The sequence below is a fragment of the Mesoplodon densirostris genome, chromosome 9 (assembly GCF_025265405.1).
Source record: "Mesoplodon densirostris isolate mMesDen1 chromosome 9, mMesDen1 primary haplotype, whole genome shotgun sequence".
In the NCBI taxonomy this organism is placed as follows: Eukaryota; Metazoa; Chordata; class Mammalia; order Artiodactyla; family Ziphiidae; genus Mesoplodon; species Mesoplodon densirostris.
The window spans coordinates 54844943-54861027 of NC_082669.1; the positions used below are offsets into that span (position 1 = coordinate 54844943).

General features: G+C 39.1%; 1 protein-coding gene across 5 annotated transcripts in view; it reads right to left on the reverse strand.

Moving 5' to 3' along the window:
- The window catches only part of PPP1R9A (protein phosphatase 1 regulatory subunit 9A), a 281703-nt gene that overhangs the window by 70895 nt on the left and 194723 nt on the right, over nucleotides 1–16085 (reverse strand). For all 5 annotated transcript variants that reach the window (XM_060108181.1, XM_060108180.1, XM_060108177.1 and 2 more), the window contains one exon: nucleotides 5650–5805. In XM_060108181.1, coding sequence (XP_059964164.1) covers nucleotides 5650–5805 — 156 coding nt within the window. The remainder of the gene's footprint in view (nucleotides 1–5649; nucleotides 5806–16085) is intronic.

Genomic DNA, 16085 nt, shown 5'->3' on the forward strand with positions numbered 1-16085 from the left:
TCAGTGGCCATGGCTCACGGGCCCAGCCGCTCTGCGGCATGTGGGATCTTCCCAGACCGGGGCACAAACCCGTGTCCCCTGCATCGGCAGGTGGTCTCTCAACCACTGCACCACCAGGGAAGCCCTCCATCAATGTTTTATATATATTCTAACAGTACGGCACCAAAAATTAATGAGAAAGTGGAACGTAATATGAAGACCAAAAGCAGTCCAGAGTGTGAAGGCACAAATACTGTAGATAATAACACTGATCCTCCAACCAGAAGGAAATGGGTAAATGAGCATGTAATAAAAGTGCTAGCCCCCTTGTCAGCTATTTGGGAAAATTAAATTAGGGAGTTGTCTTGTTTATACAACAAATTCTAGTATATGCTTGATACCATTCATTCACCAAATATTTAACCACTAACTCTATGCCAAGAACTGTGCAAAGACTGTGGGGTACAATATTCAGCAAAAACAGAGAAGCTTAGATTCTAGTAGCAAGATACATAATGGGCTAAAAGTAGGAATGACTGAGAGAATGTTAGTCTAATTTGCTTTGCCCAAACAGTGTAACATATACTTTTGCTTGAAATAATGTAATTAAGAGAACTCTCTGTAATATGAGACTTTCTACAGACTCCAACACAAAATGACTCTCCAACTCCACCCCAGGTTTTGTGTATAATCTTGTGAAAAATATCTAACACTGTACAGTATTTGGGCGTGTATGTTAATCACATAAAGAAATTTCAAACTGTGATAGTGGCAGTGTACAAGATACAAATCCTGTGACAGAGGGCCACACAGTTGATACTGAGTAGCAATCTCCTGAAGAAATAAATATATTCATATGTTAAATATAAAACAAAAGAGAATAAAAGGATTAGAAGTGAAATGATGTGGTATTTGTCTGTTCTAGAGGTGGTGACAAACCTCCAATTCTTAAAAGCCAAAATTAAAATTACAGATTTGGTTACTCAGGCTAAAACTAAATCAGCCATGCTATATATAATGGGTCCAGATCATGGAGCAGCCTACACCAATGTCAGCAGCCATTTTCTGTAAAAGTCCAAACAGCAAAGAATTTAGGATTTGGAGGCCATATGGTCTCTGTACAACTACTCAGCTTTACTGTTGTAGAATAAAAGCAACCACAAACAATAAATAAATGCATATCCATGGCTGTGTTTGAATAAAGCTTTATTTACAAAATAAGGCAGCAGGCCCAATTTGGCCGATGGGCCATAGTTTGCCAACCCTTGGTCCAGATCACGCAGCTGTCTGCACTATGGAGTCAACTTCAAACAATATTTATGGAGCACTGAGTCCTTGGCTCAATTCAGAAAATGGAGGCTATAACCTTCTATATACTATTTCTGCTTTTTAGGCTCTTTAGCTTCCATTAAAAAAATGTGTACCCTATTTCCAGCTCAATTATCTAACAAAGAGTAGGGGTCCTGCTTACCTGGCAACATGGAAGAGCTATATAATAGGCTTTTGCCAGGGTACACAACCTTGTTCTCACTGCCTCAAAGTTGGAGAGTTACAACATTCAAGGAAGATTTTTTTATTTTTTTAGATTCCACATATAAATGAAACCAAATGGTATTATTCTTTTTTTGTTGTTGATTGGAACAAGAATATATTTGAACAGATTTATCAGAGGCTCACCAAAATCACAGCACCATCGACCACAACTGCAACCACAAACACAAAAGAAACAAGCAAAAATATAATACTTCAGAAGACCCTTGGAATTCCATGGGCAACTATCAAGGACATTTGTGAATGATCACAGCTTTTTATTCCTCTATTTCTTTCATTAGATGTATGTCAGAAGATGGGAAGGTGAGTGGACAATAACAAAGAGACAGACTAAATTGAGAGTGTTATGGTAATTAGCACAAAATATGTGAGGATTTCCCAAAGTGTAGCAAGAATGAGATGAGGAAAACAATACAAGCTACAATCAGTAAAATGAGGAATATAAGCAAGGCAGGGGCATCTACTGAATATGACTGAGTCCTCTTAGATTTCCTAGAAGGTCCTAGGGTATTTTTTTTTTAAGCAGGTTCTTATTAGTTACCTATTTTATACATATTAGTGTATACATGTCAATCTCAATCTCCTAGTTCATCCCACCACCACCACCCCCTTTTCCCCCTTGGTGTCCATACATTTGTTCTCTACATCTGTGTCTCTATTTCTGCCTTGAAAACTGATTCATCTGTACCATTTTTCTAGATTCCACATATATGCATTAATATATGATATTTGTTGTTCTTTTTCTGACTTACTTCACTCTGTATGACAGCCTCTAGGTCCATCCACGTCTCTACAAACGACCCAATTCCATTCCTTTTTATGGCTGAGTAATATTCCATTGTACATATGTACCACATCTTCTTTATCCATTCGTCTGTCGATGGGCATTTAGGTTGCTTCCATGACCTGGCTATTGTAAATAGTGCTGCAATGAACATTGGGGTGCATGTGTCTTTTTAAATTATGGTTTTCTCTGGGTATATGCCCAGTAGTGGGATTGCTGGGTCATATGGTAATTCTATTTTTAGTTTTTTAAAGAACCTCCATACTGTTCTCCATAGTGGCTGTATCAATATATATTCCCACCAACAGTGCAAGAGGGTTCCCTTTTCTCCGCACCCTCTCCAGCATTTGTTGTTTGTAGATTTTCTGATGATGTCCATTCTAACTGGCATGAGCTGATACCTCATTGTAATTTTGATTGGCATTTCTCTAATAATTAGTGATGTTGAGCAGCTTTTCATGTGCCTCTTGGCCATCTGTATGTCTTCCTTGAAGAAATGTCTATTTAGGTCTTCTGCCCATTTTTTGATTGGGTTGTTTGTTTTCTTGTTATTGAGCTGTATAAGCTGTTTATATATTTTGGAGATTAATCCTTTGTCCGTTGATTCATTTGCAAATATTTTCTCCCATTCTGAGGGTTGTCTTTTTGTCTTGTTTATAGTTTCCTTTGCTGTGCAAAAGCTTTTAAGTTTCATTAGGTCCCATTTGTTTATTTTTGTTTTTATTTCCACTACTCTAGGAGGTGGGTCAAAAAGGATCTTGCTGTGATTTATGTCAAAGAGTGTTCTTCCTATGTTTTCATCTAAGAGTTTTATAGTGTCCGGTCTTACATTTAGGTCTTCAATCCATTTCGAATTTATTTTTGTGTATGGTGTTAGGGAGTGTTCTAATTTCATTCTTTTACATGTAGCGGTCCAGTTTTCCCAGCAACACTTATTGAAGAGACTGTCTTTTCTCAAGGAAGATTTCTTAAAGAACAAATAGTTCATCTACTCTTCAGATAATATGTATTACTGGGCCAAATCAGAGCCGAAGAGAAACAGATTATACCACTTCCTCCCACTCAGTCACTTCCTGCAGAAGAACTTTCTTTTTCTGCATTTTTCTTTGGTTTGAAGATATCAGTTAATCTAGAAAGACTTTATAAGAAATGGTCCTAAGATAGGCATTGCTACTCCTACTATAAGAGAATTCTAATCATTATATAATAGTGTACTTCATTGTCACTGAGACGTTTGTATCTGATTTAGAACTAGGAATAGTCATAAATCATCTGACAAACCCATGTAGTTTGCCTGAAGGACTCTGTGAACTATATAAGTGGAAATGGTTCAACCTGACTAATAACAATATGTGGAAGAGAAATGGGCACTCGAAACCACTGGGTGACATAAATAAATTTCTATATTACCAAGAAAAGCCATTCTGGTGGCAACTTGGCATTAAGTACAAGTCCCCACAATATTCATATTCTTTGATCTAATAATTCCACTGTAAGAAATTATCCTAAGGATAATTTATTGCAATATTTATTGCAACATTACTTTTAATAATTTAAAAAGACCTGGAAACAAAAGATATGTTCCAAAACAAAGAATTAAGTAAATTATATAAGATCCATAAGATGAAACAGTAAATAAGCATCATTCATGGAAAAATATTTGATGACATGGGAAAATCCTAATAATACATTTTAAAGTATCAAGAGCAGGAATTTAACACAGTATACATCCTACAATCCCAAATACCACAATACTGGGATTAGGAATGATTTTTTGGCATTTATACAAATCTGTATTTTCTAAAACTCTATAATGAACATAAGTTGTTTTATTTAATAAAAACTTATATTTGAAAAGTACATTCACTTTTTTTTTTTTTTTTTTTTTTCTTTTTGCGGTATGCGGGCCTCTCACTGTTGTGGCCCCTCCCGTTGCGGAGCACAGGCTCCGGACGCGCAGGCCCAGCGGCCATGGCTCACGGGCCCAGCCGCTCCGCGGCACATGGGATCCTCCCAGACCGGGGCACGAACCCGCATCCCCTGCATCGGCAGGCGGACTCTCAACCACTGCGCCACCAGGGAGGCCCAAAAGTACATTCACTTTGACACTGGTCTCACAACTATAAATTTGTCATAGGGAATTAAAAAGGTAAGTCAATGTGCTAGGTGTATTAGGTAAAACATGAGAACATATAAAATTGACCTGTTTATAATACATCAAAATTAGAAATTATAAATAAATTTATAAATTATAAATCTTCAATTATAATCCTTGTTTCTCATGAATAGGAGAATATATTTTCCAAGTGGTCAAGTCCCTAAGAGACTCGCAACCACAAAACAATGGTTTTCAAGTCTCAGTGCTTCAGGGTTATTGTGGGCAGGCTGTAAATAATGACATACTTGTCTCCAACAACGGAGGATGTTCCACAAAGCAATGAAGAATAAAATGCTTGTGGACCCATTCGTCACTGTTTCTGTTTTACAAGTTGGGGTTCTGAGAAGTTAATTTGAAAGAAGAGTTTTTGTGGTTATCTGCATTTGCCCCCTCAGGATCCATTCCTGGCCCTTTTCTGACAGCTCCTGCCTCAGGAGGCTAATCTCTTCAGATTTCAAGACTGAATCTCCCAGGCTCCCCTGCCTGGGTTAGGCTGATGGGAGGCATCAACAAGAGGACAGAAGGATCTTGGTATATTATCACCCTTACCCCCAGGATGTAGTTTTTAGCAGTGGTTGCATCTTACAAAGCTGCAGATGTTGAATGACCCTCCTTCAAAAAAAGGTAATCTCTTTCCCTCTTTACCCATTAAGCCAAAAGATGGTAACAACTTCCCCTGTGGCCAGTCCCTCTGCACTGCACCATCCCTTGGTAGTTCTGTTAACTCTACTCAAAGTTCATTCGTTAAACTTTCTTCAATTAAACCACTTGGGAATATCATCTGATCCCTGTTGGAACCTTGTCTATTTTAGGAAAAGAAAAACAAAAGCCTTTTTAGAAATCATTGCCTTCGAGGAAAGCCAGGTCCCAAAACTTTCATAAAGCTTTACAAATATAACGTTGACACAAAAACTGCAAATTTAAGCTATAGCTTGAAACTATGGAACAGACAAGTTAAAAACTGTCACTATGACAAATAACAAGCATTTAAATTAATGATTGTGGAATGAGATCTACTTAACTTTTGCCTTGAACTTCAATGAGATTCAGGACAATCTGTTACTGAAAGGCTTTCTTTAGAAAACTGATTATTCTTAATACACTTTTCAAACAAATATATATACTTAATAACGAAATAGACAGCTATAGAAAAATACATTGCAGATCAGCAACTTACCTCTTTGAACTTGTGACTGAGCTTGCTTGTGTCCAGGTCTGATGGGGAAAACATGTCCTCATTCTCAGGCAGCTCGAAGACTTCAATGGCGATGTCACCGCCAGGAAGAACAGGTCCTACCTCATCCTCCTCTTCATCTGTGGCATATTCTCCTGTCTGAAAGGAAGGGGATTTCAGAAATCCAGCTGTCCTTACCCATGTGGAGGTGGGTTATTTTAAAATATTTTATAAAAGAGAAATAAAATGTCACCAAATGGTAAAAGTGTAAGTAGGCTTTTGAGTCAAGCATGCCTCATTCAGCCAATGTTACAAACAAATGTTAGTTCAACGATCCAAAGTGACATGTCTATGCCATTTATAAGTGCATTTCTAAAAATCTGATAGCATCAGCAGTATCTTTAGTAAAGCAACAAAATCTTTATTTTAAATCAAAGTGTTTAATGTTTTTACTAAATAAAATTATGTTGCTAAGGGAAATAAGGAATTCCTTTAAACTCCCACCACCTGTAATGAATAAGTCACCCAATATTGACAGCAGGGAAGAAGGAAGGGGAGACCAAAAGATTCATCGAGTTGGAAAGGACCTTAATTAAGCCTTACAAAGGTTTAGCAGATTGATTCTCCTAAGTTTTAGAGTTTAATCAGCTCTGTTTCATTTGTTTGTTTAACTAATGTGGTGGTTAACTAGTGACCTAAACAATTAACCAAAGGTTTGTAACTTACAGCCCACACAGGTGTATTGCTTTGCCTATACAGTACTACTTTAATAAATCTCAGCATTTTGGCAATGTTAAAAACTTTCACCTAAGATTCTAGATTTCCAGTTTTTCTTGAGAAAGCCAAAGATCTGGCAATATAGGCATATAACAACATGATAACCACTGGCCAGAATCAGCAGTCGTTGTCCCTTTACACAGATACACTTTCTAATACACCATAACTTCCATAATTCATTATTCTAAGCTGTTAGCATCACTCCTTCGTGATACCCACGGGCCCCTGTAGGTATATGAGTTCATGACCCTTGGAATAAATATTCCTCCTCACCACTAAGTTCCTTAACATTATTAGAAAGTAGCTCCTCTCCTGGCAGCATCAGGCTATGAGACTCTAATTCAAAATAATTGTTTGAAATCTATACCGTCTGATATAATTTAAAGATAAATCACTGAGTCACAGTGTTGAAAAACAAAGTTCATTTAATTCACCCCTGTTCCTTCAGGTAGTATTACATTTAATACATAAAACAGCTAGGGATTCATATTGCCTTTAAAAAAAATTTCATAGTGTACTGAGTGATCTATTCCTTTGATTAAAGAGGCTTAGCATCTTACTGTTATTTTTTCTTTTGGTTTTATACTATATTCTTCTTGCTAAACCTGAAACGGTATTTACTTGACTATGTTTGCAAATGAAGGAAATCCAATCCTTAACCTCAACGTAATAATTCCTAATTTCTGGAAGACCATTAATGAATTGCCGTTCTGACTTCTCTCTTTCAAAGTAAAATAATTCTAGTTTCCTCATAGGTCTCATTCTCTGTAATTGTCTTTGCGCCTGTACTCTGACTTCTCTCCAAGCTCTTGGTATTTTCTCTTAAATTGTGGTGTCCAGAAGTAGATACAATTTCTATTAAGGAATCTGGCGGGCATTGACCACGATGAACAAACAAAGGATGCCTCATTATCCTCAGACTCTTTTTCCACACAGAGAGACTATTATCATGAAGACTCTGACTTTGGTGGCATTTGTGTATAGAAGTAAGGTCAGGATATTTCATACAGAGCAGTGATTTTCCGACCTGGTTACATGTTAGTTAGAAACCCCCTTCCCCAGAACAGCCCAAATATAATCAGCGATGCTTTGACTGAAAGGGAAAGAGGTGGATGGCCTCCATCTTTTTTTTCTTAATTTTTTAAAATTTTTGTCTGTGTTGGGTCTTTGTTGCTGTGTGCGGGCTTTCTCTAGTTGTGGTGAGTGGGGACTACTCTTAGTTGCAGTGCGCAGGCTTCTCATTGCAGAGGCTTCTCTTGTTGTGGAGCACGGGCTCTAGGCGTGTGGTCTTCAGTAGTTGTGGCACATGGGCTCAGCAGTTGTGGCTCAGAGGCTCTAGAGCGCAGGCTCAGTAGTTGTGGCGCATGGGCTTAGTTGCTCCACATCATGTGAGATCTTCCTGTACCAGGGCTCGAACCCGTGTTCCCTGCATTGGCAGGCAGATTCTCAACCACTATGCCACCAGGGAAGCCCTGGCCTCCATCTTTATACTATATAGCTCATCAGCACCTGGAACCCTAGGGGTCTTTAGAAACCAATCTGAAGGGAATTCCCTGGTGGAGCAGTGGTTAAGAATCTGCCTGCCAATGCAGGGGACACGGGTTGGACCCCTGTTCTGGGAAGATCCCACATGCCACGGAACAACTAAGCCCGTGTGCCACAACTACTGAGCCTGCGCTCTAGAGCCTCTGAGCCACAACTACTGAACCCATGTGCCACAACTACTGAAGCCCGCACACTCTAGGGCCCACACGCTGCAACTACTGAGCCCACGTGCTGCAACTAGACCCAATGCAGCCAAAAATAAATAAAATTTTTAAAAAAGAAAGAAAGAAAGGTCTGAGGTCTTCTGCCAGCGTTCAGTAGGAGGGGCAGGACAGGAATCAAGACGCAGACGTAGAGAATGGACTGGAGGACACGGGGTGTAGGGAAGGGTAAGCTGGGATGAAGTGAGAGAGTGGCATGGACATATATACACTACCAAATGTAAAATAGATAGCTAGTGGGAAGCAGCCGCATAGCACAGGGAGATCAGCTCGGTGCTCTGTGACCACCTAGAGGGGTGGGATAGGGAGGGTGGGAGGGAGACACAAGAGGGAGGGGATATAGGGATATACGTATACATATAGCTGACTCACTTTGTTATAGAGCAGAAACTAACACACCATTGTAAAGCAATTATACTCCAATAAAGATGTTAAAAAAATAAAAATAAATAAAATAATAAAAAAGAAAGAAAGAAACCAGTTCGAAAATGTCTAAACTGTAAATACCATTCTAAGTGTCTTTGGCACTGGCAGGGCAAGGTAGCTGAACAGTGGGGCTGCTTGGTTCCAGATAGCTTCCATTTGTGGTATGATTAGTTCCTATAAACCTTAAAAGGGCTCTAATTCCAGACTTGGTATATTTTTGGGATATTCTGTAAAATTAATTCATCTCCTATTTATACATATTTTTAGAACTAACAGGTACTTTATGAATCCCAGTGATGTTAATTAATAGAAATGTAGCAAGGCTGGCAAAGTGTACAATCTCAAGATAACCTGATGAAAGTTTTGATTTAGAGATATAAAACTCTGCGCTTATTTTTGAACCTATAGTTACAACTAGCAGCAAAGCCGGGTGTTTATTATGAAGGCCTAAGCCAGGAACACAAAATTCACTTCTATATCAAATCAATTTGATGACTATCATGAATGACTCAATAATATCTTAAGTTAAATTTAAAGTCTGATGACAATGCAGCACATTTTAAACATAAGAGTTGAAATGAACAATTTGATTTCCCTTTGCCAGCTTGAAAATAGATACTTCTTCACCATATCTAAGGGAATGAACATAAGCATGTGCCTAGGAGGGGGCCTAACCTATAACAGGATCTTAACAAACATTTTTAAAAGAATAAATCCAAGAACGCCAATTCATTTACTTGGTAATATCTATAACCTGCTAAGGAAGTTTTCAATAATATCAAGAAAATGCACTGCAAAGTCATCTGATGAGAAGGCAGCATTCTATCACATTTATTTTTTTAACGCCCCTTTTAGTGAATAACAGGATAAGGCTTGTACAATATATACAATTCTTGCCTCTAAGTATAATTCTGGCTTTGTTACCCATTTGAGTCATCAAAATTATCTCCATAAATGTAAGTTATTAATAATTCTTTTGATTCTTTTATTTTTTTTTACTCTACCGGTCTCTCTCCTCAATACCCAAATCACCTGCAATTCTGCTAAAACTTTTTATCTTTCATTTCACCTTTCCATTTACTAATGTTTTCTGTTTCTAATTAGTCTCATAAGCATCCTGAGGACAACATGTATATTTTACTGTCTTGATTCTACTTATTACTTACTAGAGACTCTGGATAGGGTGTTTAAAAACATTACATTGCCATTCTCTCTCACAGATCATTTACCACTCCCATCCTAAATAGGCTTTAGAATAAAGGGTGCATTTACTACAGAACCTCATAAACACCAGGAAGTTAAAAAGTTACATGTGGTAGACTTAGAATATGTGTTCTTCTGATTCTTTTATTTCTGTGGAAAATGGATATTATTTTTATGGTAATCTGCAAATAAAATTAATTACATGGAATGATATGTTAGCAGAATTTCATAAACCTCAAAATTAAATTGTACTGAATCTGACATTTACAGAGGAAGATGGACAATGTTTACCCCCCAAAAGTTGCTACAACAAAGTATTTCCAGTGGTATCCAGGTCCTTCTCTTTATCTCTTTATTCTGAAAAGATTCAGCATCTTTCAAGTAAACAGAGACTCTTGAAAGTTCTTCGTGCCAACCTGCAAATCCACTTTAAATGAGGCAAAAATAGTTCTTGCCTTTTCATCTTCTTGTCTACCTTCTTGATTAATATCTTATACTCTTTAATGGCTTCCCAAAAAGGGTCAAAAAAAGAACAGTGATTATTTTGTAACTTACTATGTGCCCACCACTGTACCTTCCTTAAAAAACTGATATAGTTATTACTATACCGTGTTAACTTGAGGAACTGAGGTTCAGAGACTCTACCCAAGGTCAATTAGTTATGTTGCTGAAGCTACACATCTAACATATTCCAAAGCCCATGCTCTTTCTTCTATGCTACCCTGCTTACAGTCTACAGAACTAAAGCTTTGTAGAAAAAAAGATGGAAATACATTCCTTTTATTTTTCTCCAACCAAAAACCCTGGTGCATAATCCTATGGTGTTGAAATTCACCCTCCACATCTTTGAACATTATCATTCAGTTCACTTTGAAGACTTGCACCTGCCTGCAATGAGCTCCAAAGTTCCTGTCCTCTTCTTTTCTCTCATAATATGCTCACCCTGGGCAAGCACATAGAAGTCCCCTTCAAAAGGTTTGGCTCACAGGTATGCTGACTGATATTTCATGCACTTTTTCTTATATAAACCAGAACCAGAGCATATAATCTGCAGAATTAATGCAGTGTCTTAAAATGGATGAAAAAGATTCTTGCAGGGCACAATGAGTGCTAAGGTCCTCTAGATTTTTATGGTTTTTCTCTTTTACGTTTCCTTCTCCATCTAATTTTCTTGAGCTACCAGTCCTTACTGAATCTTTGCAAAGCATTTTATCTGCTTTCATAGACACAATTTCCTTTATACTCATATGCTATTGGGGGATTTAATATTTTATTAAAATACATAGTTACAATGTTAAGTACAACTGACAGGTTCTGCCTCTTCTGGTAGTTCTGGTGGGACCAGAAGCATGTAGACATATTAGAGCCTTGAATACTCAGGAGGGCTATAGATCTCAGCGTAGGTTTTACAGAAGGAACAGACAGTGTCTGTTATAGTGGTGAGTTAAGTGGTGACCAATTAAAGAATCTTGGTTTTGAAGTCACTTAGGCCTGGGTTCAAATCTCAGCTGTTGATATTGGTAAAGTTAGTTTTCAGATCTAAGTTTCAATTCCCTCATCTATAAAGCGAGGATAAAAATAGTTCCTTAGTATAACAAGGTTGTCATGACATTAAGTTAGATGGTACCTGTAGAGTGTTCAACACAAGGTCAAGAACATGGCAATGCTCAAAATAAGTGATCACTGCTGCTGCTGCTGCAGTACTTATACTACAGTAGCAACAGGCGCTTCATCATATCTCGTAACCAGACATCTGCTAACTTTTGGTCTCATAAATATAATATACTAGAAGACTTTGCCACATGAATCTTTTAAAAGCAAACTGGTCATTTCTGAAGTAAAACTTTTCCTTTCCCTAAACCTGCTCCTCTTCTTGTATTCCCAGTTTTGGAGTAGGTACCAGCTTCTACCCAAGGCCAAGCAAACGTCCAGGCCTCTGTTCTCCTCACTGATCGACTCCCCTCCTGCCCCAGTGGTCCAAGATGAATATCCATCTACTTAGCACATCCTGTGAAGCTGCTGGCATAAAACTCTTCTAACTCACTCCTTTATGTTTCCATGGCATGCCTTCTGTCACTCAGGAAGCTTGGCTGTTTTTATATCTGCCTCCTCCCAACAACTTCTTTCAACTGCAGGTTCCCTGAGAATGCCAGGCATAATCTATCCCTGTGATCCCAGTGTGGCTAGCACACTGCTTGGCATACAGTAGGCACTGAACAAATGTTTGCTGAGTGAATTAATACAGTTATAGCCGCATCTGCACAGCACAGCAGAGCCTGATTTTCCTGTTAATTCTCAGCTTTCAAGTAAGAAATACAGTGAAGCACAGCTGCAGCTGGGGCCTAAATGACCCTTTTGGGGATTTTCTCTTGTTGTTAGGTTCAACCATTAGCAGTAATTTTTGCTGCAGCAATGTTTGTTCTGGTAAATTCAGGGAAACTAAATGGTGCTAATCATAAAAATAGCCTTAATTACGCAGTTTTTGTTGGAATTTGTTTACTGGAATTGAATTTGGTTATATATATTTTCAGACTCAGTTCTGTGGGAGAACAGAAGAGAGCTGCTTTTTCTCTGGAGAAAGACCTCAAGCTAACACTTTAATGTTTAAAATTCCTAAGTCTGTGCCAACCATCCAGATGGTTTTCAGCAAAAGCATCCCCTTCTCTGCAAAGGCATCTCTCTTTCCATTTTCTGTCAGTTGACTTCTGTGTCCTGATTTTGTAGTGTTGGGCTACTTAGTCTCTTTTCTCATCACTGGGAATAACAGCACCTTCTTCATAAGGTGGTTGGGAGAATTTCTCGTAGTGATATATTCAAAGTATTGATCACAGTGCCTAGAATATGCTAAATGACAAGATGACTTTATGACTACGATTATTTTCACTGTCCCTCGTTTCTCCAGGACAATGCCACAGAACAGTACAACAAAAAAAGAGCATGGCTTGGGGGCTGGAGAGACCAGGGCCCCAAAAGAGAAAAAAAAATGTCACAGCTGTATGATAGTGGGCAAACCATTTAGTTTGTATCTTCCGTGATCTCCTCTTCTATAAAATGGTTCAAAAGATACCAATCTCATAGGTATTGAGAGGATTCAAACAAATAAAAGATGTAAAACATCCAACATGATAGCCCAAGATATATATTCATTTCTCTCATTTATCAAGTCATTCAAAACTTTCTTGTCAGTCTTTGTTCTCAGAATGTTTTCTGACATTGCACTCCATTCTTACTGTCTAGTTGCCAAATCAAGAAACATCTAAAATCTCTATCTTGATTACTCATAAGGCCTCTTGTGTTCCCTGCCTTCAGATGCTCAGCGCCTCAGGTCACTGATAATACTGCTGGCAAATTATTCTTCCTAAAATTCTGACCAGATAGATTTAAGATTTGCCTATAAAATCTTCTGTAACAATTCAAACTCATTTTTCCCTTCTTAAAATTGTTACAGCAATTGTGGTAGACCATTCAAAAATCAGAATTAGATGTTACAGAGTTTTAAAGTTTTTTTTTTAGTTTTTTTCTTCCTTCCTTTTCAAAAGCATACTCCTCAAAGCAGGGACTCTCTTTACCACTCTGGTAGGCAGGCTCTAAAATGACCCCTAATGATCCCTTCTTCCTGGGCAATCATGCTCTTGTATAATCCTTTCCCTTGAATGGGGACTGGATCTACAGACTCACTTCTTTTTTTTTTTCTAATTAATTTATTTTTAATTTTTGGCTGTGTTGGGTCTTCGCTGCTGCACGCGGGCTTTCTCTAGCTATGGCGAGCTGGGACTACTCTTCGTTGCGGTGCGTGGTCTTCTCATTGTGGTGGCTTCTCTTGTTGCGGAGCATGGGCTCTAGGCGCACAGGCTTCAGTAGTTGTGGCACACGGGCTCAACAGTTGTGGCTCGTGGGCTGTAGAGCACAGGCTCAGTAGTTGTGGTCACAGGCTTGGTTGCTCCGCAGCATGTGGGATCTTCCCCGACCAGGGCTCAAACCCGTGTCCCCTGCATTGGCAGGCAGAGTCTTAACCACTGCGCCACCAGGGAAGTCCCTACAGACTCACTTCTAACAAGCACATACAACAAAAGTGATGGGGTGTCACTTCTAAGATTAGTTTACAAAAAACTGTGACTGGCGTCTCTTTTGTCTTCTTGCTCTTCAAAAACAAGCCACCATGTTGTATGTGGCCCCATGGAGAGGCGCACATCACAAGGAACTGATGTTTCTGGCCAACAGCCAGCAAGGACTTGAGGCTTGCCAAAAGGCACATGAGGGAGCTTGGAAGTAGATCTCCTGCATTCTGCCAACAGCTGTGAGTGAGCTTGGAAGCAGATCTTCCTCCAGTTGAGCGTGTATATGACTGCAGCTCTGGCTGAAACCTTATTTTTGGCCTTGCAAGAGATACTGAGTCAGAGGTATCCAGGTAAACTGACCCACAGATACTGTAATGTGTGAATACTTATTTTAAGTTGCTGAGTTTGGGGGGTAATTCGTTATAGAGCAATAGAAAGGGGGTACTGCCATAACAAATACAGAAAAACAGGGAAGTCTGGACCGGGGCACGAACCCGTATCCCCTGCATTGGCAGGCGGACTCTCAACCACTGCACCACCAGGGAAGCCCTGGCAGGAAGAATTTTGAAGAGTATGTTAAAGCAGCCTAAATTGCCTTGAAAAGACTGTAAGTGGAGATCTGGAAGGGGGATCCTTGCTGTGTAGTGGCAGAAAGCTTTGCCACATTATCACCTTCTGTAAGGAAAATGTAGGAAATATCCCTACTGAACTGAGCGAGCCAGGGAAGTAGATTTCCAAACAAAGTGCTGAAGGCGCTGCCTGATTTCTTCCTGCTGCTTCTACTAAAATATGACAAACAGAGATCAATTGAGAGGACTGTTGAACAGAAAGGAACCAAGACTTGATGGTTTTGAAAGTCTTGATTCTAAAATTAAGAAATGGCTTCCAAACAAAGTTCAAATCCAGGATACTGTCATGGTCTAAAAATGAAGCAGCAGCTGTGACCATAAAACTCTTTTGTTAAGAATTTTGAGATTAGGAAACTCAAATTTTTTATAATAGGTGGTAAGCAAGTCTGTCACCTACCCTGAAGAGAGATACTATCTCTATTTTCCAAGGTTGTTCACTATACAAATATCATTGAAAAATAATCTGAAACAAAGGCCAAGGCCAACATGCCTCTGGTCACAAGACATGCAGAGAAGTGAGAGAGCCATGGGGGAATTGTCTCCCAACAATATCCACCCTCATTTCTACACTATCTTGACAACTGGTGAATTTTTCCATGAGTATGACATTCCCTTGACTACACTGGTAAGTGTGGCCAAGACTGGCTAGGACCAAAACTGTTCAGTCTGTCTCACAGCATATAATTAAAACTACTATTAAAAGAACTCCAAACAGCAGAATGAGCCCAACTTGCAGTACTGAGATCAACCATACTCCCCAGACTTCCAGACTCTACTGGCTAAACAAATCCCATAAACCATCAGGGTTTACCTTAGAAATCCAGGTGGCTTTCTCCTTAAGCTTCTTCATTGAGTTTTCCACTTGGTCTAAGGTATTAATCCAGGTATAGCAGGAGGTATCAGTGATTGCACAGACTAGGCATTGGACCACAGGAGGAAACCTAGGGTTCAGGGCGATTCTATCACCCATAACAACCCTGGCCAGTGAGTTGAGGTCAACCTGAATGCCTTCCAGGATAGATGTGGTGTCATTGATAACATCACCTAAAGTTTGGAACAAATTTTGAACCACCTTATCTAATTAAATGACTCCAAACCTAAGAATAATTGCATATAAATAAAAAGTCAGCTATCCCCCAGGAAAGCAACCTCGATTAGCTAAGAACAGCCTCACTTCGGAGGGACCTCTAATGTCTTCTGAGGGCTACATGATCTGATAATTACAGTGTTTCTTTTAATACATGAAAGCCTCTTATGACTACCCCTAAGCTTCATGAAAAGTCTCAGGAGTTTGATCAGTTGCCACAATTTGTTTCTATAGTTTGCCATCCTAAACTTTAATCTGTAATTTTCCAAGTGACAGACCAACAGGCTGTTGACAGCAGCTCAAAAGTCAGTAAAAATATCACAAGGTTCATCAAGGGGAGTACTGGCCAGAGTTATTCTGCCCAATGAGCAAAGTGACCATGTTCATTTTTGGGTCTGCATAGCTAGTGCTGACGTTGGAAAGCCTAGCAGATGGAATTGGACAGCTTGGCTGAACCATTAGTGAAACAAGCCCAGGCATTTAAGGAAACCTC